The sequence below is a fragment of the Manis javanica genome, chromosome 12 (genome assembly GCF_040802235.1).
Source record: "Manis javanica isolate MJ-LG chromosome 12, MJ_LKY, whole genome shotgun sequence".
Taxonomy (NCBI): Eukaryota; Metazoa; Chordata; class Mammalia; order Pholidota; family Manidae; genus Manis; species Manis javanica.
In genome coordinates, this window is record NC_133167.1 from 32,475,757 (window position 1) to 32,502,015 (window position 26,259).

General features: G+C 37.9%; 2 protein-coding genes across 7 annotated transcripts in view; one reads left to right on the forward strand and one right to left on the reverse strand.

Annotated features, from left to right (window-relative positions):
* Positions 1-1,284: 1,284 nt before the first annotated feature.
* On the reverse strand, positions 1,285-17,980 carry STRADB (STE20 related adaptor beta). The gene is made up of 12 exons (XM_037009176.2): positions 17,817-17,980; positions 14,660-14,757; positions 10,738-10,818; positions 8,876-8,975; positions 7,459-7,580; positions 6,555-6,663; positions 5,595-5,718; positions 4,170-4,341; positions 3,771-3,875; positions 3,328-3,572; positions 2,608-2,650; positions 1,285-2,107 (listed from the first exon to the last, which is right to left on the reverse strand). The coding sequence occupies exons 2-12, from the start codon at positions 14,669-14,671 to the stop codon at positions 1,964-1,966; spliced, it is 1,257 nt and encodes a 418-aa protein (XP_036865071.1). The 5' UTR covers positions 14,672-14,757; positions 17,817-17,980; the 3' UTR covers positions 1,285-1,963.
* A 288-nt stretch (positions 17,981-18,268) lies between these two features.
* Positions 18,269-26,259, forward strand: part of TRAK2 (trafficking kinesin protein 2) — a 70,020-nt gene continuing 62,029 nt past the window's right edge. For all 6 annotated transcript variants that reach the window (XM_073218338.1, XM_073218340.1, XM_073218339.1 and 3 more), the window contains exon 1: positions 18,269-18,458. The gene's annotated coding sequence lies outside the window, so the exon portion shown is untranslated. The remainder of the gene's footprint in view (positions 18,459-26,259) is intronic.

Below are 26,259 nucleotides of genomic sequence, written 5' to 3' on the forward strand. Positions count from 1 at the left end.
TGTTGTTTTAAGCTACTAAGTTTGTTGTAATTGGTTACAACAGTGAAAGAAAACGAATACAGGAAGCAAGAGCCTGTGATGCAAAATTTTAAGACACGTGCTCTCAAGGGAGGCTATCAGTGAATATCTACTATTGATCTTGTTTTGATTTGACTGGGCCACAGGGTGCCGTTACCTGGGCAAGCATTATTCTGGGTGTTTCTGAGTGCATCTTTAGATGAAATTAACATCTAACTCTGTAGACTAAAGCAGATTGCTGTCTCTGATGTGGGTGGGCCTCACCACCTGAAGGCCTGAGTAGCATTTCCAGGAGTAATAGAGAATTCCTCCTGCTTGACCGCCATCAAACTGGGATATCAGCTTTTCCCTGCGTTTGGTCTCAAACTGGAACTTAAGCTCTTCCTGGGACTTCAGCCTGCCAGTCTTCAGACTGGAACTACTATCACTGGTTTTCCTGGTCTCCAGCTTGCCCCTTCACCTTGCAGATCTTAGGACTTGATAGCCAATTCTTCACAATAAATCTCCATCTGGTTCTTTTCTCTGGAGAACCCCAATACACTCAACAGATCTGAGAGGCACTGCTTCATCACCTCCACAGTCCACCTTTTACACGTGCAACTCTCCACACAGATTTGGGAGACCCTCCCCTATGGTTGGTTCCTTGACCCTCTCTTGCTAAAGGGCAACTTAGAAAGAGGATGTTAGTGAAATGAACTATAGCCCAGGTGATCTCAGGGCCTCAACTGGTACTCATCTCTTCTCCCTGCCCCACCTTGGCAGGTTTTCATGGCTTCCTTGATGGAGTAACCTAAGTATTCTTGAAGGGTGCTAGCAAATAAACATGAAAAGGTTTGTTTAAAATTGTCTATTAATTTGTTTCTTATTTTGTCTCATTGATTTCAATTTTTTGGTCTTAAGACAATCATTTGAAAATAATTTTTAAGGTAATGTTAAATAAGAGTATATAGATTAAGGTAATCCAGTGAGTAGGTCTCAATTTACCAAACTACATAGTCTTCTGAGACACAGCATCTTTCTTTTGCTAATAAGGTAAAACCACTCATTCAGATCTCTATGTCCTTACCTGCCATATCCCCTAGAGGAGCAAGAATAATCATATAAAGGGCACAAACATTTTTTGCCTTCATTGCATCAGGCTGTCCCCAATTCAATAGGTTACGTAAATAAATCTGTTCGAGAAACAGCTTTTCTTGGTAAAAACAAATCAGAATTTGTGTTTTAGCTTTGTCAAAACACACAAAGAAAATAAATAAAAGTGTAGACTCAGTTCAATAAATTTTTATTGAGCTCCCACAGGGTGCATGATTTAGCTTCTATAATTTACATAAGTAGAAAAGTGTTACATTAGCCCCTCAAAAATAAAAATAAAAAGCAAATTACAATTTATGTATTTCAAGTGAATCATTTAATGAGTGAGGCTCAGTTTGATATTACCATTAGTATTAACACAAGAAAGTGGGAAAATATAAACATCTTCCCTTCTGCCAAAAAAGGGCTTGATGAGATAAACTAGCCTGTTAGTCTAATAGGGGTGATCAAAAATGCTAGAGAATCCAGAAGTAATAAATGTACTTGGAAGCACTGTCCTCTGCGGGCTCATTTGCCTGAGGGCAGCAAAATGCTGAAAAATTTAACTGGCTCAAAAATCATATTGAGAGATCCAGAAGAGGAGTTAGTCACAGCTTGGGAAAAAGTTTGAGAACATATGCTACTAAGACAGATTAATAATTTTGAAGCTTCCCTGTAGTTATAATGTAACTGAGCTAACCAAAGGGGCTATAATTTCATACTCCTTTGAACAGAGTGGTTTTAAATGACTAGGTTCTCCAGTGCACCAAGTGTATTTTCAAGTATAATTCTATTATTTGTACCTAGCAAAACAGAAGAAAAACCAGCAGGGAAAAAGTATCAAGTATATAGGACGTAAAAGGATTTGGCAGCCCTAGAATTCCCAGTTTGAGTCTGTTTCATCAGAAAAGTCACGTTCTGGCACAGTCCAAGGTGACGCTGGAGGCGGCGCTGTTGATGGCTTGTGATAAGCAGGAGGCAACAGGGCAAGTATTGAATCCTGGCTTTCTTCTTTCATCTGTTAAAAAAACTCAAGGCTGTTGGTATATAAAGTCAATACACTAGCTGTGTTAGCAATAAATAACTTTTAAAGAAATCATGTTAAAAGTGTTTAAAATTGTTTAGGTATTTTCACTAAAAAATGCCTTTGATTATGGTTATCTGAAAACAGGTAGAAATAACAGCCAAAGAAACTGATTTTTATCAGAATTATTTTGCCCTTTCATCAATTCTAGCCAATATAGAAAAATAAAATGTAAATTAATCAAAATACAAACTGAAGATATAGTAACATATACTGATGATATTGTTTATTTATACTTATTTTGTTTTACAGAATGGAAATATTTTAGAAAGTCTATAACTGACCTACCAAAAGTTTTCTTGTTTTTAGCTTTACTTTGTAAAAAAGTTATTATTTAGATTCTGGTAACCAAACTGTCTGATTAAGCCAACAAAGTGAAGTGACTTTTTAATAGGATTTAAAGCATTTAGACAACAGAAGACAGATCAGCTTACCTGTTTGAAGAAAACATGGGACAATAAACTGCTTGCTGATGGCCTGAAATTTTTTTAAGAGTTATTAAAAAATAGAACCTCATATTAAAATATAAATTTTTAGGTATAAAAATATATTGAAATTAGGTTTAGAGTTATAAAACAACACTAAGAAATTAAAAGGAAAAAATATGTCAGGAAGTTCAATTCTTAGCTTCAGACTTGACTAATGGGAAGAATTGTAGAGATATTCTTCAGTTGGTCCATATCTCAAAATTTATTGGGCACTAGATAATTATAAGGGACTATGCTATGCATTAAGCGGCTAAAAAAACATAAGACACACACCTTATTTCCAAAATACTACTGCTAATATATAGTTATCTTTGATAATTTACATTATAATAGCAGCAACTAATATTTTGTATTGCTTGGAAGTTTCCAAAATGCCAACATAAATGCAGTAATTAATGTCCAGAAAGATTAACTGATTTTTTTACAAGGTTACTTGGTTAGGAAAAGGATATGGCTGAGAATGGAGCCCAGGTCTTCTGGCTGTGAACCCAGTATCCTTCCCATTTAACTCACTGCCTCTACTTGTTTTTAGCATTGATATTTTATGGATTAAACTATAATTTTTGACCAAAAGATAAATGATTTGAATTTGGCAGGAAGGGAGGATCACAAAGCTTCTATAAAATATAAAACCCATAATGTTTATTTAGAAGTGATGAATATTACCTTTTCTCAGGATCTTGTTGCAAACAGAGCTGTACCAAGCTAAAGAAGGCAGGAGAGAACGTTTTTGAGGATGGCGTTTGCAGTCTGTCACTATTTACTGTGCGAGTCCCACTGGAGACAAGTACACTTTCTCCAATCCCAGAGTCTACACCTGATCGGGAATTTTTCATGCTGGATTCTGATTGAGGGAAAATACTGATATCCAATGGGCTATAAGGAGGACCTTTTAGTTTCTGTAACAGCATCTAAAAGAAAAAAATTTCCTTCAACCCTCATTCCAGGCAAAAAAAAAAAAAAAAAAAAAAGAAAACCTTCATTCAGGTAAAACAACCACCACCACAATAAAGATCCTGAGTCTACAGCAAAGGTGTTTAACAGAAATTGTCTAGAATGTAAGGGATCTCATGAAAGGAAAGTAGTTCAGGGATTTTAGTACCATTTACCTGAGTTCTATGCATGTCCTGGAAGGGTACCCGCCCACTGGCCAATTCACATGCTGTAATTCCAACACTATAAATATCTGACTTTACATTATATCCATGTAAATCCTGTAAAACAATTAATTTGAAGTCCTTTAGTATAAATAACAATAAAAAGCTACACACATGTACTTTTTTGATAAGCAATGGAGAACAATGGAAAAAACTCATAAGTGAAAAATCAAGATAGACCTAATAAGTGGTATGCATTTTTAAATTCCTAACAAAATAATTTTAACAAGAAAGAGAAAATTCTTGCAGTAGGCCATTCACCAATCCAAATATTAGGACACACTGTCCTTTGGTCAGGCTCAGAAGACACTTGAGATGCACAGACAACCCAATGCAATGGCCACACCTGACCTGTCTCAGTAGTTCTGGACTCAGCCACGGCTGCACTGATGTGCTGAACTGTGGGAAATCATACACAGCCCTATGCCTCTGTCCATGCTTAATCAAACTATGCAGATGGGACAGGCCAGAGAGGGTCACTAGGCCATCACCAGAAATGAGGATATGGCTGGCTTTAATACTCCTAGAACAAAAAGAAACAATCCTAAATACTAGGAAATTAGCCAATGAAAAGAAGTATGGTCAGAACAAATCTGTGTATTCTCCTGGAAATTAGACACTCTTTATAAAATAGCAGCACACTGCTACACATACACACACATGCACATACACACACACACACACTGTAAAATGTTTAGGGAATTAAGGGATCCTTTCAGCTATTTAATAGAACATAAACAAGGGAAGATATAACTGACAGCTATAGTTTAGAAGTGGTAATATTTTCTTCAAACTAAGAATGGTATCAACTGATTAATTTCACTATTTTAGGATGCTGCTGCAAAACACATCTAAGAAGTCTAAAAAAAATCTAACATATTTGAAGCATAAAGTTAGAATTTAAAGTTAAATGCAATATTATCCAATAAAAGCCTCTCATGGTTTTAACATCATTTATAAAGATAAAGTCTTATACAAAAATTTCCTTTGTCAAATATATTATAGAAGAGCCTTGCTTTTCATCCAAAACACTGAATTTGTACACCAACACAGTAGGATGGCCAATAATCGGGAAAGTATAAAAAAACCTTGATTAAGAATGCAATCTGTTCACTATCAGTTAACTAGAACACTACTTAAAAATAATGCACAGTAATAAGAGAAAAGCTTTAATACTGAAACAAACAAGAAGAAAACAAGCTTATTTAGAAGTAACTTAATTAAAAAGGAAACGTCCCAATGTATCTTAGAACAGCACTGTTTTTAACATTCATCCAGTTACTTCTGTCTCTATAGTTTAGTAACAAGAGGATTGATATTTGGTATGATTGTCCAAAGGTCATGCAAAATATTTAAGAAGTCAAAGAAAGTTTTAGTTACAATTTGCACTGTTATAATTATGACATAAAGCTGAAAAGCAGATAAAGCAGCTCTTTATTTGCTTAAGAAGCAAAAGGGCTACCTAGAATCCCATTCTCTATAGCTTATACCCCAGACAGGTTCTTCTATCCCTCCCTGCGGCCGGAGGCTCCGTAAGGACAGGTACTCCACCCGGCACTGAGCAGCCCTTGGCACAGAGGTGGTGGTCTGACGTCTTTGGTGAGTGAACATAAAATGCAAGCATCTACTGAATCTATCAGCCCCTCTTCCCTCCGTTTTCACTAACAAGTTTCTCATCACTCCTTTCTAACATTCAACTTTTCCTTCCTAAAATCTCCCTAAAGGATTTCTTCCACTAAAGCTCTTTCATTTTGTAAAATAGAAGTAAATAAATACCTGTGAATATAGCCATTTTGGTGTAGATAGCTCAACCCTCTCACTGCTCCAAAGAGAATGTTTCTTATTAAAGTTTCACTCATTCCCTCAGGAAAGTAAGTCTTCAGGAGTTCACTTGCTGACCCTGAAAGAAACCCCTGAAATCTTTAAATGAACATCAAAAGTGATTTTGCTTCTAGCTATGTTCTAAATGTTTTCAACTATAAACACATATTATTTTACCTTTTGGAGTCTAACCAATTTCTTATGCAAAGTTTAACTTTGCTTCAAGAATCTTTAAAAAGACTTTTCTAATGACACCCTAGATATTAGGAAAGAGGATTAACAATTTTCAATATTACTGAAAAAAATAAATACTATGTGACAATTCACAAAAGCTGTCCAAAAACTCAAAGCTCTGGAATCCATTCATAAAAAAATCCATCCATTAAAAACATGTATTTAACACATGTACTGAACACTACTCTGTGCTAGGTACTACATGAGCACCTGGAGACAACAAAATAAAAAATACACACATGATCCTGCCTTCAAGAAGTTCAAGTCCAGTGAAGGAGACAAGTTCACACACAGATGTTTACAATACCAAGAAATAAGTTTACAGTGTAGAGAAAAGGAACAGAAATGGTGGGCACAGGTGGAAAAACTACTGCTTGAAGAATAATAGTAACTTTCCATTGAGAGAGAGGAAACAAACTGAAGGGAAGAGACTGCTTGCTCCAAGGCATGGACTTCTTGGAGAAACAGTAATGGTTTCATTGATCAGACCCATTCTACTTTTTTTCTGTAGACTAAAATTCAACAAGAACCAGATATAGAAATAAAATGTGAGATCTAGAATTGACCATCAGATTTATAAATTAAAAATAATGAATCATAAATCTGAGATCTCATTTATCCTCTTATTTATAGCATCCAGGCTAAACAATGAGTTACTTGATTTAAAACAAGTTTTCTTACCATAGGCCATAAATGGAGAAATAACCCAAAGCCAGCTGCCAACAGTGAAAACAGTCCAGTAAGTTGTAATATTGGGATGTCGGAAAAAGTGGGATAGAATCACTGCTTTCTAGGAGACACAAGAGGCAAGATATCTGAAAGCAACCTTTTTTTCCTTATGATGAAGATAATAGCAGTAGTGGCAGCTTAACACTCAACGGAGCTTATCAGTACCAAACATCATTTTTAGTGCTATCATCTCTTTAAGTCTCACAACCACTATACAAAGTATGTGATGTTTTAGTTCCCATTTTACACAAGAGGACACTTAGAAATAAGTTAGAAAACTTGTCTCAAGGGCATGTAATTAATAATAGAAGTGGGATGTGAACTTTGATAGTCAACTGTACTATATTCTTATAGAAAACATTTAAAAATACATAAAAATTGCATATAAAAGTCACTTCTAACACTACATAAGAGAGAACCACTGTTAATATTTCAGTATAATTTCCTCCATCTTATTTTCTATGCAACAGACACGTGCACATATAAATATTTTTTAAATTAGGATAATACCAAAACAAAATCCTTCCCCTCTTCATATCAAAAATGATCAGTGCCACTCAAAATGGTATTATAATATTCCTGAAATGCAATTCTATTAAAATTCATCAATTCAGAAGTTAATGTTAGTTAGCTGGATGAAAAAAGAAACTGTTTGCTCGTTTTTCTATTTCCCTATATGACCATTTGTGATTGCACTGACTAAGGGTATTGTAAATCTCCAGACCAGCACTTCAAATGTGATACTTACTAGAAGATAGTAGTTACCAAAGTTTGAATACATTTGTTCTTTCAAAATATTCTTACAGATGTGATCTCAAAGAGATGTTACATTAAACACATCATTTTTTTTTTGTACCTGTAAAGCTTTTAGGCGTTCTTCAGTGCAGTTTTCCAGATTTGTAATTTTTATAGTCACCAGTGTTCCTGTGGGAGTATGGCGTGCAAGATGGACAGAAGTTAAGTTGTCAAATCCTCTTCCTATAACCAGATGTAAAACTCTTTTTAGCAGCAAAGAAAAAAAATGGATAATTTGGACTTTATCAAAATAAAAAACTTCTGCTCTTCAAAGAAACATTGTTAAGAAAATGAAAAGGCAAGCCACTGATATTTTTACCTTTCTTGGATTGACACCATCTGAACCTTCTTTCTAATTTTGAGGCATTCCACCAGTTCTGTATTAGAAAAGGTCAGATCCTTATTCTCTCTTGGTCTCCCTGACGCTAATATGGAAGGTCAATGAACTAAGTAAGTCTGGCCAACAGAGGATGGAGTGAGAGACAAAAAGAAGCAGGGACAGTTAGAACTCACTGCAGGGTGCCCAGTATCTGGTGGGTTAAGCACCCTACAAGGTAGTACAGTAAGTGGGCTGCTCCTATGCCATGGCCCTGGCTATGGTTCTAGTCACAGCTTCTCTTGGTCTTTTCCAAGCCTACTGTTCCAGCCTATAATTCTTTGAGTAGCAATATTGTTCAAAAAATTCCTCTTTTGCTTCAGTCAGTCAGGATTGTTTTCTGCTGTTTATGACAAAAACCCTGAATAGAACATTGAACAAATTATTCCTCATTCTTCAGGATTTTTCTGTCTTTCAAGAAAGAGAGTTGGATGCTCAATCTTCTCTTTTCCCGTAAGACTTAGCACACCTCACCTATAGTACCCTCTAGTGTGTAACACAAAGTTATTTTACCAGACAGAATGTCGACTCTTCAAGTGTTTTGCATGGTTTTATATCCCTAGTGCCTGACACAGTATCTGTTTGTTGCATTTAACAGATGTTCTTGAATATTCAGGGCAAATGTTTTATAGTTATAAGGCTATAGACAATAATCCATCCTGTTCCAAACTTAACTGAGAAAGGTTTCGACTACAAATGGGATTTGGGCAAGTTTTTAAGTAAAAAAAGAAAGTAATTTAGTTAAAGGATGGTGACTGAAGATTCACATGATTTAATTTTAATTCATACCCAGTATAAATTATAGACATACAATTACAAATTTCCCACAACAAAGATGCAAAAAATAAATATTAGATTCCTTAGTGTCTTCCTCCTCTAAAAGATCTTCAGTAAAAATTCTAGAACATCATCTTCAAAAAAACCTGGGCCACTATTTTAGGACAGACATCAAATTAATAGATCCATTTGACTGATACAATTACCATCTAGTTTTATGCTGTAGGTGACAACAGAAAAAAGACCTGCTTACAAATTAATCCTTTTGTCATTAATTTTGTTCCTAACAATGAAGGGTCAATTATGTGAAATTCATGATTATTACCTATTTCCACTTGAAATTCATAGTGAGAAACGTTGGTGGAACAGATCACTGCATTGGCTGTAACAGATGGAGGCAACTGGGAAGGGGTTGGCTCATGAACCTGCATTGATTTAAAAAGATAAAAACCAAACAGGTATAAACTTTATTTGGCTCCTAATTTGGCTCCCCTCCCCCAGTAAAAAACACTGATATATTGTATTTTCAACTTACAAGTGCTCATTAGGAAGACAATGAAGAGACTGTTAAGAGACTGTATTAAGATCTAAAGGGAGTTCGCAATTGCTATTAAGTGATGTTAGTTAGAAAGCTATCATCTTGTAAAGGGGAAGAGGGCAGGAAAAACAGATATACAGGTAGCCAAGAATACTTTCCAGCACAATTTCCAGTAAGCACTTTAGGAGCTGCTAGGAGTGGTTAATTCTTTAAGGTATCTAATGAATGTATCAAGGGAAGAGATGCAGAAACATGTAAGGGATAGTCTATGCTTGTGCCCTGACTTCAAGTGGTCGGCAGTTGTATCCATTACAGAGAGGTACCTGCTCAACGAGTGGAGGTGTTAAAAATCAAGGAACAATTTCCACACTGCAGCTCATTACAATTGCAAGGAGGTCAGAGACAGAGAGAAAAACAAAAGCCTCAAAGAGATGGAAGAATAGGATACAGACCTCCGGTGTAAATAACCATGTACCAATATGGGGGTCTCAAAGGTGCTTTCAAGTCAGAGTCCTGGAATTGCACCAGCTCCCAGTGGCATTGAAATAACATGCATGTAGGAAAAAGAAGAAGCTGACACCACTGGCATTGTATGAGAGACATGAGGACCTCCTAAAGGACACCAAATGACACTTAGGAGTCTTTATAGGTACTAGCAGGTGACAGGCTTCAGACATGGGATATTTGAGCTAACTCTTTATGGATGAGGAGGAATTCTAGAGGCAGAAATGGAAGAGTAATTCAAGCAGAAAGAAGAGTATGTGCTAAGACTCAGTATCAAGAAGTGAAACACAAAAGTCAGACATAATCGAGACCACTAAGAATTCTTATACTATGCTAAGACATTTAGACTTTATCCCATAGACTTCAGGAAACCAATAAAAGTCTTACAGATGGACAGTGATACAAGCAAGCCTATACTGGTAACAGCACTGAATACTGATCTGACTGTGAAAGGAAGTTACACGGATGTCTGGGAAACTAGAGGAAATGAGTCCATGTGCAACAGCCCAGGTGAGAAATGATGAGATTTGAGTAGCTGCAGTGATCAGGTGAAGGTGGAGATGGACTCAAGGGCATTTCGGAGACAGATCTGTAAGACTTGGTGTATAAAAGAGGTGGGGGAAGAGGTAGACCCAGTATGAGGATAACTCCGAAGTTTCTAATGACTTAGCAGATGGGTTTTCATTACCCAAAGCAGGAAATACAATGCATCGGTGAAGTTTAAGAGAGGATTAAGGTTACATTCAAACTGCACAAAGATGCCTTTGAAAACTCTAACCTGAAGCACTGTATAGACATATCTGGTGCCCAGAAAAGAGTCTGGGGTTGCAAGTAAAAATTTAAGAAATCAGTCCTGCTTGATGCCAGGGTCCCTTCATGACAGGAAGGAAAACCTGAGATGGCTACAGTACAGTCTGAAATCTGAGCAACTGAAGCCTAGGAAGAAGTGAAACTGCTTAGGGAAAGCTAGTTTAGGTAGAAGAGAGAAGACCAATTATAGACTTCCGGGGAATAGCATAAGTAGGAATAAGATGCAGTAAAGAAACTTTAAAGAGAAAGAGATGTAGAAGAACCAGGAACTATATTCTGCAATATGGTAATACAGAAGGCAAAGAATAGTATTGATTGTAATGCAATTTTCTTACCAAGTGTTGATGGACACTGGTCTCAGACTGTTTTTCAGGTCTGAGTGATTCAACTTGTGTTCGTGAAGTGCAGAAACAATCCTGGAAATTCAGAAATGCATTAAGTAAGTGAAAAACAAGTCACAAGATAAGTAGGGGTGGCGTGTGGATAAAAAAATGGTCTGGTTCCTGGGATGAGGAGCAGTGAGAAATGGCAGCATGCAGGAACCTGGAACTGAAGCCAGGATCCGTACAGTGGAGGTACTCAGTATGGGAGAGAAGGGAGAAGCAGTGAGGTATGCAGAAAACAAATCTAGTCTCTGTGTAATTTTAGTTGGCACTGTCTCTGATCTTTGTCCTCTCCTCTGGTGGTCATAATATTCATTCAATTTTACTGCTGGTGTTAATTTTTAACCCTTTCAACATCTTTCTAGTTTTCTTCTTGAGTATTTAGCTAAAGAGTATTTTGCTCTTCTCATTAATAATCATTTTTATTTTGATCCTGATTTTTTTTTCCCCTTAGGAACCATGTTTATCCACATTAAATCACACACTGAGTGTATTTGGAATCAATGTTGTTTCCTAAGGTACTTAACATCTCTAACTTCAACTCAAAGCAAATCCAAAGAGACTTAGCTCCATTGTCACACACTTCACATTTTCTTACATTTTAACACAAGGTCCTAGTATCACACATTACCAATAAAGAAATGTAATATATTGTATGACTCATCTCATTATCAATTACTTGGGTGAAGCTGACTTTATACTATTTATGAAGAAAACAAATGCCAAAATAAAAGTCTAAACAAACTGTATGAAAAAGACTTTTATAATAGATTACTTTCAAGCATTCCATGAATGTTATTTTTATATGATCATTAAAGTACTAATATCAAAGGAGTCTGTAGGATAAGTCCCTCCATGTCTATTTACCAATTTGTAGTCAGTAATCAAACGTCCTTTCTTTTAAAATATGCCAGAATTTCTCACTAATCAAACTAGTCATTTTCTTAGCTTAAATTACTGATTATTTTAAGTTGAATTCCTACAGTCTGTATACCTTATAAATGTCATCACAATAATTTGATGTATATCTCGATAAGTTTTATGTAAAGAATAGAAGCTTACAATGTCAAGATAGCTATAGAATCATTTCCTTTGCAAAGTTTCTGTTGGTTTGTTTAGAGTGAATAAAACTTATAATAAAAGTTTTTGAAGATAGTTACTACTGTTGGTCATATTGAAAATAACCACCAGTGAGGTAATTTATATATTTGGTAATTACATATAGTTTGCAACATTTGCCCTGAATCTTTCACAATAATCATTAATCTCATTGTACAGAAAAGAGTTAATACAGCAGGCCTAAAATATCCTTGGAAAATCGCCTTCTTGCAAGGTTGCCCCTTAACTGGTATCTGGGAACTTGGATTTTGAGAGAGTTCCCACAATTCCATGACAAGAACGGATTGTGGTGCCAAGATAGTTTGTGCAAACAATATGGTTTATGCTGAATACTTGCTTTTTCTCTGGGTGTCTGGAATTTTGTTACCTCCTAGCAAAAGGCACCTACATGACCAATCCCCAATAAAACTTCTGAGAATGTGTGTCCAGTGAGATTCCCTAATATGCAACATTTCACACATGTTGTCATAACTATGGAAGAATTAATAAGCACATCCTAGGTGACTCCACTGAATTCTTGGCAGTTTGTGCCTGGTTTCCTGTTAACTTCACTCCATGTATCTTTTCCCTTTGCTGATTTTGCTTTGTATCTTTTGGCTATAGTAAATCTTAGTTGTGAGTATGACTTTATGCTTAGTTTTGAGAGTCTTCCTAGCATATCATCAAACAACGAAGTGGTGTTGGGGGACCTCTGACACAGCTATCAAAATACATTCAAGCATACAAAGAATCTTTCTTGTTAAACAATTCCCATCACTTTTTCTGATGGAAGAGAAATTAATGTAAGACAAATCTAGAACATTTTAAAAGACTTAAATTGACCCTAGTTGATTTTCAAAATAAGAGTTGTGACCCATGTATTCAGTTTATAGAAATATAAAAAACATTTTATAAAATAATATGGTAGACTTCCATTTCATTATCTTTACATATAATTTTCACAGTGCAAGGATGTGATTGCTATTATAAACATGTCTTCATAACCAGCCAGTATTACAAGGCAGAATATTTTTGTCCACCCCTCCTAAAAAAGGTTAGCATGTTCATTAGCTGCCTAGGTTACAATAATCACAAAATAGTCATAGCTTATCCTTAAAAACATTTTAATGCCCACACTAAATCAATTGGAGGATGGTAGATACATCTACAAAATAATATCTTTTAGGCAACATAAATGATTTAAAGTCACCCAGAAGCTCCTCCCAAACATTTTTTAATGTAATTTTTTATCCATTACCATAATGGCCAAGTGAAAAGCAGCTATACCTTGTGGAAAATCTAAAGGAAAATATTTTACTTATGCTGCTGCTTTGAAAAACACCATTTCTTAGCTCTTAAGGAGAGGGTAAAACATGAGTGGGGAGGAATCCTTCATAAGTAAAAACATCAACTTTATCTCAGTTGCATAAATATTTAGAAAAAACATGGATATTTGGAGTCAGAAAATTCTACATATTCCATCATTGCAGAAAGAATATAATTTAAAGTAAAATTATTAACAAATTGAACAAGTATAAATCACCCATTATCATCATATAATCTGTAATTAAGGAATCAAACATTAAGTAAGATCTTTTTTTTTCCAAAGCTTAGAAGCCCTGGGTGTCCACACAGCCCTCTGAACTTCAGCATCTTCTATCAAATGTCCTTTTATGTCTCATCTGACTTACAAATTGACATTAAATTGTTAATCTTAAATAATCCTTTAGAGGAGGTGTTGGCACACTATGGTCCATGAATCTGATCTACTACCTGTTTCAGTGAATATGGCTTTACTGAACACAGACACATTCATTTTTATCCATTTACATATTGCCTATGACTACTTTCACACTGAAACAACTGAAGAGTAATTTTACAGAAACCACAGAGCACACAAATACTACCTGGCCCTTCACGGAAAAAGTTTGCCTAACCCTGCTGTAGAAAAAGTATTCCACCTCAATTTATTTTCCAGATAAATAAAGCTACACTTTTAAGTAGAAAAGCTTTACTTTAGACATAAAGTAAATGCCTTCTGTATTTTCATGTAACTAACAACACAGGCTCCAACTTCATAGTTCTCCCTCTCAGACTTGATGAAAGTTGGAGTGGATTGGCAGATATGAGTTTGGGACCTGGCTCTAATTCTCTGTGATCTTGGGCCAAACTCAAAATGAGGATTATGCCACCTGCCCTGCCAGTCACTCAGTTTTTAAGATTGAAAGAGATACGTGAATTTATCTGTAAACCAAAATCATCATATAAATGCACCCAGCACTTTTTAAAAGATCAATGCTTTAATATAATCACTCAAACATTGTGTTATATTCTATATAAAATATGATAAAAATCCTAAAACTACTTAATCTAAAGTGGATACCATGGATCTAATATAGAAAAATTAGTACCTATACATCATATTATACATTGCCCAAATGTTTTCTACCTTATTGTTAAGTCAAGGGCTTATTTTTAATACTATTTTGCTTGCCTTTAGTCATATAGAAATTTGTAAAATAGATTTTTAAAAGATTTAAAGGATAAGGCACAGCCAACTGGATGGGAGAGGCATGTCTAAGAGCAGTAAATGTAACAGAAAAAGTGGGTATGGGAGAAAGGACTAGAATAATGACTATATCAGAAAAGCATCTTCTTTTCTCTTTTAAAGAGACACAAACTCAATCAGAATTTAACTCATTTCTTAAGACCAGAAGTCATTCTGCACTAACTACTCTGATGGCACAAAATTAGACCCACATTAATAAAAACTTACCAAAAGAGACATTGAATCGCTTTGGTTCACAGAAAGTGACAGAAATCCATCTATTTCAAGAAGATTTTTGCTTTATCTCTGGGATGCAGAATATCCTACTATAAAAAAAATAGATTTATGTAAAAGTTCCTTAAAGAACTAGTTACCATAAACCCACGTGTTATTTAGGCAGCTATTCTTTGACACAAGCATTAGAGACATTCCTGAGAAGTGTCTTTAAAAAGCACTTCAGTTTACCCAACACTGTTAGGGATCTGACATCACAACATAGAGGAAAGTCAAGTTGAGGAGAGGTTCCTTAAAGAACTAGTTACCATAAACTCACGTGTTATTTAGCCAGCAGTGTTATTCTTTGACACAAGCATTAGAGACATTCCTGAGAAGTGTCTTTAAAAAGCACTTCTGTTTACCCAACACTGTTAGGGATCTGACATTACAACAGAGAGCAGAGTCAAGTTGAAGAGAGGTTCTTAGTATTTCCAAAGGCCCATATACCTGCATCTCTCCTTCCCTATCTTTTCTATACTACTTTTTAAAAGAAACCTAAGCAAATGTGAAAGCAATGTTGACCCCAACGATTCTACTTAAAAGTAAACTTTGAAGCTTCCAGAGCTTCCAGATTGGATTACCTATTAAATCATTTGGGATCTCTGATCAGGAAATTTGGGAAAGAATCAGGATTAGTAACAGACTAGGAATTAATTTTCTTGTTGCCATGCTTTTTTAAAGGAGAAAATATCCTTTTTTAGTTTTCATGTCAAAATAATATTTTCTGCAGGTGGAATACTCTTTACCTTATGATTCTTAGTTCTAATTCTATTCCTGGAATTTATTGGCAAATATGAAAAATATGTAAATTACTATACAAACAATTCCTGTCCACTTTCACTAATAGAGCATTAATTTCAGCAGTTTATGAAGACTCTGAAACAGATTCAGAGGTTTAAAATAGTAGCTTCTTCAGATTTAAGGACCGCCAAAAGTTTCCAGATCTTTCCTAACAGAAAGGGTGGCAGTGTTCTGAACTTGCTAGTTGCTGATACCTAACCACTATTGTCTCTTTTATCTAAATTGTGGTTCATTATTTCATTTTAATTAAGTTCCCAAGTTTGAGCAAGGCATTTTCAAATATCTGAGCAAAATGAGAAAGGAAGATTCTGTAAACCATAAATATTACAGAGTAGTATCCAATTTTGCTAAAGAAAAATGTAAATTTATTCACGATGTTCACTGTAAACCAAAGGAGAATAGGAAGAAGAAAAATCTGAAAAGTTATTATTTTGTCACCTGCCATTCATTATCATCAATTTAAGGCACTGGCATTTGTTGTGTTACAAAAAGGGGAAAGCCATACCTGCCCTGCTCACCTTCCAGGGTGACTGAGATCAAATAAGGTATTTCATCTGAAAGTGCTCATAACTACCAAATATGTATCAATAAAAGAGCTTGAGAGGATGCTCTGAAAGGTACACTTCAATATTATGGATGACAACACACAAAGATAAGGGCTCGTTTGGAAAACAAGTTGGCAGTGTTTTGTAACTGAGTATGTTCATACCTTTGCACTCAGTAAAATTCTCACTTCCAGTTATCTATTCTAAGGAAATACCCAAGCAAATGAAGAAATCATAAATATGTAGGAACTCACTACAGTGTTACCTGACAGTCAAGTATTCATTCCACAAGTATTTAATGATGGCAACCAGGGATTAGGCCCTGTGCTGAGCGCTGGGGACACTCACTGGTGATCAGTGCAGACAAGGCTCTACTTGTAGCTTCTGTTCCCAGAAGCAGGAAGATAAGGGATGTCACGATTAACTGAATCTTCTGGTTATCAGGGTTTTGTTTCCTGCTTTTTCCATTTAATATCAGTACCTTCTTTCTTAAACAACAAAAAAACTTTAAACTCCATTACATTTTCCATTTCTTAGAAAAACTCAGAAGAAACTGACAGTGTGAATTGTTAGTACTAAAGGGGTTGTCCCATGGGGTGGTTTAATCCCAGAGACAGATAATGCCAGACTTATTAAAGGATAATTTTACAAGACATTTTGAGGTCAAGGCAGCAGCTGTACGGGATAAGGGGTGGGGAGAGAGGGTGAGTAGATTTGCTGTCATAATTTTCTCTTGCATGCTCTTTCACTAGGGATGAATAGAAGTCCTTTTTTAAAAATCATACTTGAGACCTGTATTTCTAAGTGTATTCCCAATTACATCAGTGTGGTGGTCCCTCACACTTACATCTAAAAAAGCTAATGAGGATAAAGCCTTATACATGACTTAAATTTGTTCATAATAGAATGATTCTTCCGAAGACATTTTAATATGAAAGGTTAACACTTTCTGTGAAAATCAGAGGGCACTTCTATTTACAGAACTCGGGTTTCGAATAAAATTCAAACATCCAGCAGAGACCATTGTTACAGGGAATGCAAAAAAAAAATCTTATTTTACTCTTTGTAGGGCATTAAATTACTGTAATTTTCAAAGTGATCTTGTGAGACCATAAAAATCTTAAAAATTATGGCGAAGCACAATTACGTAGAATTTTCCAAGCATAGTATCGTGATTCATGCTTTTCGAAAAATATTTACTGAACGCCTACTGTATGCCAGGCTACATGCTTATGTAGGCGTGGTGTCACAAATCCTGATCAAGTTTTGAGGGAAAAAGTACTTGACACAACAAACCCAAGAGGAAAAAACACAACGCTGAACTTAAATACCGAGGACAAAATGAAGCTTTAGCATTTAATTTTGTAAAAGGTTCCTTCGTAGTTCTGCTTTGGGAAGACCTTGCAGCAAACTCGCAGAAGGTGGCACCTAGAGCCGGGGCCTGAACGCGGCGGCCAAGGGTGAGAGCCGGGGGGGTCAGAGCGCGGCGGGCGGCCGGGGCCCGCGCACACGGCGCAGCCACACTAACAGGTACCGCCGCCCCGCACGCAGGTGCCTCCGCCGCCGAGCGGCCGGCGGGGCTCGGGGCAGCTGGCCACGCGAGCCAGATTCCCGCCACGGCTCCGCCGGCCGCTCGGGCTGGAGGCGGGGAGGCGAGTTCTAGCCCCCGGCTTCCCTAAGTGTGCGCGGACCAAGCCGCGCTCCCTCGGGTCCCGGCCGGCTCCTTAGACCTTCCCCTCCCCAGCCCGGCCTCCCCTCATTACCCAGGCGGCGACCACGGCCAGCGACTCTCCTCTGGCGGCCAGCGGTGCTGGGCCTGGGCGGGCTCGGGAGCCCGGCCCGCGGAGGGGCAACGCGAGCACGCAAGGCCCGCAGCCAGCACGAGCCGCGGGATGGAGCTGGGCGGCGCGTCCCGGACCCGGGCCGTGGGCCAAGAACTGTGCCCGCGCCTCGGGGGGTACTCCGGGGCGGGGTCGGCCCCGCCCCGGCCCCTGGGCCGCAGCCCCGCCTCAGGCTCCCTGTCCGGGACCAGGCAGCTGGCGGGAGGGGCCTTCGGGCTTGAGGGCGGGGCAGACGCCCGACAACTCTGGAGGGTGAGGGGCGGGGCCGACAGGAAACTACGATTCCCAGCAGGTCGTGCGCTGGCGCCGTGGAGGCTCCTGGGAGAGTGGGTGTCCTTTGCTCTTCCCAAATTGTGTGGGGGCTGCCATTGACCCGATGTCAGTGCAAAACTGTCTCCGAGTGGTGATGATGTGAAGTCGTCCTTCGGTCTCTGCCACTCCCGGGCGGTTTCTGGCAGCGGCAGCCGCGTCGGCTGCTGCTCGCAGGCTAACCGGCGCTTTACACGCTTCCCACTGCGGGAGAGCGGGTGGAGGACGAAGGACGCCGGATGCCGGGCCAATCCTGTAAGTAACCTTTCCGCGCACGACCCGAACTTGCCCTTGCCAACTTCCCCTGCGGACGGAGGAGCCTCCCCGCTCGGTGCTCCTCCCGGTCCTCGGAGGTCACCCGTGGACGCCAGTGCCAGAGGCTGGGTACCGAAGGGCTAGGTCATCGCCGGGTCCGCGTCCCGCGGTGGGAAGTGGGTTGTTTCCAAGTGTGGGTGTGAAGGGATGGGCCCTGGGCTCTGGCCTTCGAGTTCACCCTACTGCGCCTCTAAGAATTGGCAGCATCTCATGCTCCACCATCAGACTGGAGCCCCATCCCTGAGCGATGAGCTTCTTTAGTGTCTGGATGTTAAACCTTAAGCCTTGGTCACCATCTGGAATGTGGCCGAGAGGAAGAGGGTATTGAAAAAGCCCTATGTTCAGTCTTCTTAGGCTTTTCTTGCAGTTGACTTTGAGCCAGAACCACATGTCTTTTAAAAGAAATAGTTGACTTTAGTTTCAAGCGTTAAATGGTGGGTATTGGCGGATGTCCTTTTTAGTACCAGCATAATCTCTCAAACACTTGAAAAACTCCAGGGTCATTATTATAATAGTGCTGAACTCAGTTATTTTTCCCAGAACCTTTTATTTAAACCTGCGGTTTCTGCGCCGGAATAACAGAAACTAACTTTACACTGAGCTAGACTGGATCATTAGGAATAAAATAGAAATTTTCCAGTTTCATAAAAATTTATTTCAGTATGATTTTTCCCGACCTTCGAATCTTTGCTGTGGAATTGGAAGTTTGAGCGACAGTGATCTCCAAATAGCGTGTTAACGGTAGGAACGTGACACTTCAAATTGTGAAGGACATTTGGTGGTGAGAAAGAGCATGGATGAAGACACTTTATCGTCTCAGCAGTTATTCTGGTTTTCTACTTTTAGAAACAGAATAGAATAGAATAGAATAGTTCAGTAAGTCCTAGATATCAGCAAACACATAATATATGAAAGACAGTGTTTTGTTATTTTACAGATTTTTATTCTTATGAAGAAAAGGATCAGAGGAAACAAACATTAAAGTACTTTGAATCGGCCACCACTCCAGTCGTGAGCTCTACATACATTCGCTCACTTAATGACTATAATAACCCTGTTGTACTACTCTGAGGCTCAAAGACTTGCTTATCTAAAAGTGGAGATTCCAATTTAGAGCTGCTTGCTTCAAAGTTACAGGTGAAGTAATTTGTACCTACATCAGAAATTACTGACCTTAAAAGTTGAATGATTTAAAAGTATTTCCCAGGTTATTTCCTAATACTGATTCCTACACACCTTGGACATCTAGAGTAAGTCCTGAACCTCTGCTTTAGTACTTTTGAGCAAGTTGTGCTGTCTGCTTGCAATTCCCATCCCTCACACAGCTGCTCATTGAGATCCTAAAACCCCGTTCCAAATTCATCTCAGTTTATTTAGGTAAGACATGATAGGATTGGATTTTCATCTCAAAGGTTCAGGTTCAAAGGTTTAGTGATTCTGTAATTGGAAATATGAGTCAGGGACTGTTCTCCACTGAGAGTGATTAACATCTATAGTTACAAAGAACGAAAAAACTTGTTTCCTAAAAATTTAACGTCAATACCCAAAATATGTCAAACACCAACATAAGGAATGAGACAGATGATAATGTATTATTTCATGTTTATAACATCTGTCTTTTAACCTTTTTAGGTACCATCCTGTTTAGTTGGTAAGAAATTCGAGGCATTAAAGCAGTACTCAACCTTTAAAATGACTTAGTAATTGAAGGAACTAAATTATTCATGGTTTCCAGTCATACTTGTTAAGACCTGCAGTGTTCATGTAATAATAGGAAACATTTGTATAATATTTACTATGTGTTAGATACCTGTCTAAATGTTTTGCATATTTTAACTTACATTCACAGTAGCATTATGAGGTATTTTTACAGATAAGCAACAGAAGCAAAAGATAAGTTAACATACCCAAGGTCATTCAGTTACTAAGCAGTGGAGCAGGGTGTCAATCCCAGGCAAACTCGGAATCTTTACTCTGACATTTATTGAGCACCTGCTGTGTATCAATCCCACAATTGAATGGTTTTATTATAATTAGGTTATTTATCATAGCTACCTTATAGAGGATGAAAGTGCAGCATTTAGTGACTTGCCCAAAGTCACAAGATAAGTAAATGGTAGAGCCGGGATTTGAACCCATCCTTGCCTTTCTTCAAAGTCCATGTTCTTTCTTCTATTTTCCTTCAATAATCTAATCTTTATTAAATACCTTTGATGGGCTAGACACTGTGCTAGATGCTAGGGATTTAGTCTCTGCTTTTAAGAAATACAGTCTGAAGACAGATGATTGTAGTAGTGTTTTACTAGGATAGCAGCATACAGAGGTACTACAGGAATAGAGAGAAAGGGTGGTGGAATCTGCTTCAGTTGGGAAGGCTTGGGCCAGTCTTGGAAAAACAAATGGGACTTCGCCTGGGCAAAGAAAAGGAGAAGGGGTTGCTATGGGCTGAATGGTAACCCTCCAAAATCCATATGTTGAAGCCCTAATCCCCATAACCTCAAGAATGTGACTATTTGGAGATGGGGACTTTAAAGCGATGAGTAAGTTAGACCTTTAGGGTGGGTCATAATCCCTTTTGACTGGTGTTCTTATAAGAAGAAGAACTTTGGACACAGAGACACCAGGAATGTACACACAGAAGGGGAAAAAAAAACATGTGAGGACATGTCAAGAAGGTGGTCATCTACAAGCTGCAGGAGAAACCAAACCTGCTGGCACTGTGATTGTGGATTCCAGCCTCCAGAATTATACGATAATAAATTTCTGTTGTTTAAGCTCCTAGTCTGTGTCTGTTGTACTTTTTATTATGGCAGCCCTAGCAAACTAATATAGGGCATGTTCTAGCAAATGGAATGACATACAAAAATTCTTTGAGGTGTGACCAGGTGACTAGGTTTCATGGTAAGAAGTGTTGACAAATGAAGCTGGAGACTAAGCTGGGCCATATGAGGACAATTTTGTATGGCTTACTAGGGAGTTTCAACTTTACCCTTAGGATATGGGATGGAGGGGATTTGTAGCAATGGATAAACGTCAGATCTTCACTTTAGAAAGACTACTCTGTGAGCCTGCAGAGGATAGATTAAAGGGGGTAAGACTGGAGGCAAGGAGTCCCGTTAGGGGTCAGCTGCAACAGGAAGCTGAGCGATTTTCTCAGAATATTGAAATGTCAAACTAAAACATAACCATTGTTAACCTAAGGAAGATTTTTAAAGGGCACAGTTAACCCTTAGGTCATACGTAAAAAGATTGAGGAAGAATTTGTATATACCTGTTTTATACCTAGAGATGGGCTTTGCTTGTGACATTTTGTTTTCTGTATATAAAGCTGGACTCAGCTGTCACAGAATTTCCAGTATTTCTCCACTGCATTTAGTAGATACTTTTTTATGGTGCTTAAACTATTATAAGCCAAGTCCTCCAACAGCCTTATGAGCTACTGATTATTACTATCTCCATTTTATACATAAAGATACTGAAGCATGAGAGGTTAAGTAACTAACATAGTCACATAGCTAATAAATGGAAGTGTTAAGATCCATACTGTAGTCTGTCTTCAGAGTCTGTGCTTCTAGCCATTATACTATGCTGTTGCCATATATTATTTATCAAGATCTTCAACTGCCTATGAAAGGGTGAGGGAGGAAAACAAAAATAAATTGGGTATGTTTATCATAGGGAGTATACATTTTAAGAGGAAATAAAACAATTACAACTTTTAAAAAAGTTGTAGAGAAAAGTACAGAGTATTGAGGCAAAGCTTACTTTGAGTTGGGGCTGCTGGGAAACTTGATAGAAAAAGTGGCATTGGTACTAGGGTGTTAGACCACATGCTAAGAATGGTTAGACTTTGGATTTGCAGAGGGGAGAGGACCTTAATGGTAGGAGAAATAGCATGGACAAAGTTACACAATGGAAAGTTCCTGGTGTGCTTAGAGAACTAGTAAGTACCATCTTTTGGCTGGAATATATTATGTAGTTAGATAAGCCAGTTTTGGGGGCACAGGGACAGCAGATGTCTAAGAGGACTCTTAGTGAGGGACAAGGAAAATCATGAGGTTTTAAGCTGAAATTGAGTGTATACTGGAAGTAATCATCCTTTACGGGAAGATAAAGTTCATCTAGTCCCAACTTAAAAATTAACAAGCCCTGTCTTTACTGTCTCACAAATCCCTCTTACTGTTTCCATTCACCTAGTTTATGCCTTTATTACAGTAATTCAGACATAATGTAATACATTTCTTAATTATTTTTCTTTTTCTAACATTTCTGAAATTTGTCCTGTATTCTAACCCCAGATTTATTTCTGAAATGTCACTTTCCATTTAGAAACCTGTTCCCTGTGGAATCAAGTGCAGACTTCTTGATCTGAACTTGTCAAATTTTCCCACACACTTTCCCCATAGTTACTTTTACTTAAGTTTTTCTGTACGCTGCTGCCAAACTGGCTCTGTCTGGTCTTTGTTTTAGGGACTTTTTTTTTTCTTTTTCTATTACCTACCAGTTACTCCCATTGTCATTATCCAAGTCTTTCCATCCTTGAGGAATCCACTTAAATCTTACTGCCATGTGAAGCCCAACTGCTTCAGCTGGAAAAGAGCTCCCCCTATCTATTGAAAATTATATTCTAATACTCATTAAATACTTCTCTGGTAATGTTATCTTGTTTTCTTAGATCTTCAATCACTAGATCTTAGATCTAATCTAGACCACGGAGGTCATTAGAGAGCTCCCCATCTAATCTTAGATATCTTAGATCTTTAACTTCCCTTAGGGGAAAGGTTGTTGTATACTACTTTTTATTTCTTTTCAGTACTTTTAGAGGCATTTATTGAAAGGTGATTGGCCAGTTGTTAATTGGGGTCATTTTATTTGAATTTTCTTTTATAACTGACTTGTTAATATGTAATACTCTGGCTTTATTTCTAGCTTTACTACTGACTCACATAACCTTGGGGATATCCTGCTTAACTACCCTGTATTATTATTTAACCATGCTAGAAAATGAGCATACAGAGTCTACCCCTGGTACCTAGGTAGGAGTTAAGTTGTGTGGTAAAGATCATTGATAACTTTGAAGCTTATCCATATGTTTCTGTCAGTGTTTCCCAAACTTCCAGTTCTTTCTCTTTTGAAACCTTTCTGACAAGTAATGATGAAGGAGGGAATAGTTAAGTAAAATAGGGTCTAATTTAATAGTGTTATGCTATGTTGTGTAACCATGGGCTTGATAAATTATGTGTGTTAATGGTGAAAGAATTCACCCACCTGTTCAATTAATAATTCATTTCAACAACAAAAATTTAGATTGAGCTGCTTCAGTTCTTGCCATTATATTCCTTTCTGATCAGCAAGGAAGAGGAGAGAGAGAAGATAGCACTTCCCCCTTTCTTCCTGGAAGAGAACTTCTAGGAAGTAAATTGTAATATATGTTGTGAAAGACATAAATTAGATGCCAAGTTAACAAGTAAAGGTGGCAGGGGAGGCTACTTTAGATCAGGTAGACTGGTGACTTCTCTCTGAGGATGACTTTTTAGCTGAGACCTGCAGAATGAGTAGTTACCCTATAAAGACAGAAGAAGAATATTCCAGGTACAAAGGCCCAGAGATAGGAGAGAATGTGATGAGGAAGTAAAAAGAAATGACAAAAGGCCTTGTGTCTCTGGCTGAGTATGAGCAAGGAGGATAGTGATGCAAGATAGGGAAGAGAAGTAGTTGGGGGCAGACTAGGCCAGACCTTGTAGATTGATTTGAAGTGTGGATTTTATTCTAGGTATTATGGGAATCCCTGATTTTTTCTAAATAAGGGATTTCGTTTTAAAAATATTATTGTTGACTTACGAAGAATAGAGAGGAGCAAGAAATTAAGCATGGGTCCTGTTCGGAGGTTAGTTTGTGGGCTAGGAGATAATGATGGCTTGAATTAGGATAATAGAAGAGGAGATGAAGAGAGGTGGATACATTTCAGATATTTATTGATATTAGACTGTACAGGATTTGGTAATGGATTAGATATGGCAAAATGAGAGAGAGGAGGCATCTACTGTTCAGTGGATCAGTTCAGGAATTATAATCAGCCTGTGAGAATTTGAGTGGAGCTCCGGAAGAAGTCTGAAGAGCCAGATTGGAAGTTGCTGCTAACACTGAAGAGATAATTTAATCTACGGTGGTGGTTGGTTTGCGAAAAGGTAAATGAAAAACAATGGTAAATGAGAAACAATACAGAACATAGTCACAATTGGAGCTATGGGAAATGCCATCTTGTAAGGATGAAGGGGAGAGAGCTGAGTGGTCCAGTGCAGGGATTTGAGAAAGAGCACTCATTGTGAGATACGGGTTCCAGGAGGGCCTCAGGAGGAAAGCCAGAGGAACAGTGTTGAACCAGAGATGACAGGAGGTGACAGCTAAGGAAGTATGATTGGATCAGTTGGCAGGGACTGTTGGTGACTGAAGGGAAAGTGGTTTTAGGAAAAATCAGGTTGTAGCAGGGTTGAGGTATGATGGTGATGGGGAAAGGAAAATGAATGCTCCTTGAAGAAGCTTGGCTGGGGACAACTTGGCAGTACTAAGAGGGGAGCCCAGGATCTTGGGGAGGAGAGATTAAAAAATGTTTATTTCACCTGTTTTTAATAAAATGTAAGATTTTGAGCATGATAATAGGCCAAGGAAGAGGGTAAAGCTAGTGAAAGATGGGGATAACCAGTGGAGCAACGTTTAGAGAAAGCAGGAGTAAATTCTTTTAAACATGTAATTCATTAATTTCAACTGGGTGGACATGTGCATGTGGTAGAAAAACTGAAAGGTGTCTGATAAAAATAAATTCCTTTTCCCCTTGTCTCCCAATTCTTCTAAGAGAAGTGTGTTAAGTGCATGATTTGAGATGGTTTGCATTTCATTTTCAGAGTTTGGAGAGAAAGCCAGCTACAGATTATATGGACTTATTGGTGGGAGGAATGAGAGTAAGAGAGATGAAGAACTGGTAAGGATTCAGAGATGAGTGAGAAAGATGTCTTATGGACTTGTCTCAGAAAAGGACATTTAAGAGGATAATGGAAGGCATGCCTGTGGTGGGAGGCCGTGGTTGATGACTGAATTTAAAGCAGCCCCGTTGCACATGGTTTTGTGACCTTTTCAGGAAAATTAACGACTTCTTCATATTTTAAAAGCATGTCAACTTAGAAGATGGACTTCTCAAATATTCATCACTTATGTAAATACATGTTTGGGAACCGAGTGCCAAAGCTTTGCTTTCTGCTCGTATTGCTGTCAGTTGTGGGTATGTTATATTTAGCGCTTTGGGGTTTCAGGCCTGTGGTATAAATCAAAACAAAGCAAAGCTTGCTGGTAGGAAAGAGCACTGTCTGTCTGAAGGAAGAAAGGGTGAGGAGGAGACTGGAAACCAGCTAAAATGTCTGAGGTGGCAATACAGTTTCTAAAGCACATACTTTAACAACTTAAAAAAAATTTCCTTTCAACCCTTCTCATCTTTTTAATTTGTATTTGCCTTTGCTTTTAGTCACAAAATCGAAAGACTACAAATGAGACTTAAATGAGCAATTGTGTGTGTTTTAAAAGAAGTTATTTCTCATTTGATGCGGGGCTCATTTTAAGTGCATTCATAAATAGCTGCAAATGCTCAGTGGAAAACATGATAAAACTAAGCAATGAGCCAAAGATTCAGTTTAGCTTTCCTGTGAAACAAACTAGTTATTATAAGAAAAGTGGGTACTGTTTATTGCTA

Bases quoted from the DNA above. Each gene is read 5' to 3' on its own strand.
- STRADB (XM_037009176.2), bottom strand. The intron at 4,342-5,594 runs GTATTTATTTAC...TTTTTGTTCTAG, and splicing joins CAAAATGGCTATATTCACAG to GAGTATTAAAGCCAGCCATA. The intron at 3,876-4,169 runs GTCAGGTGTGGC...ATTGTTTTACAG, and splicing joins GTCCAGAACTACTGAGACAG to GATTTACATGGATATAATGT.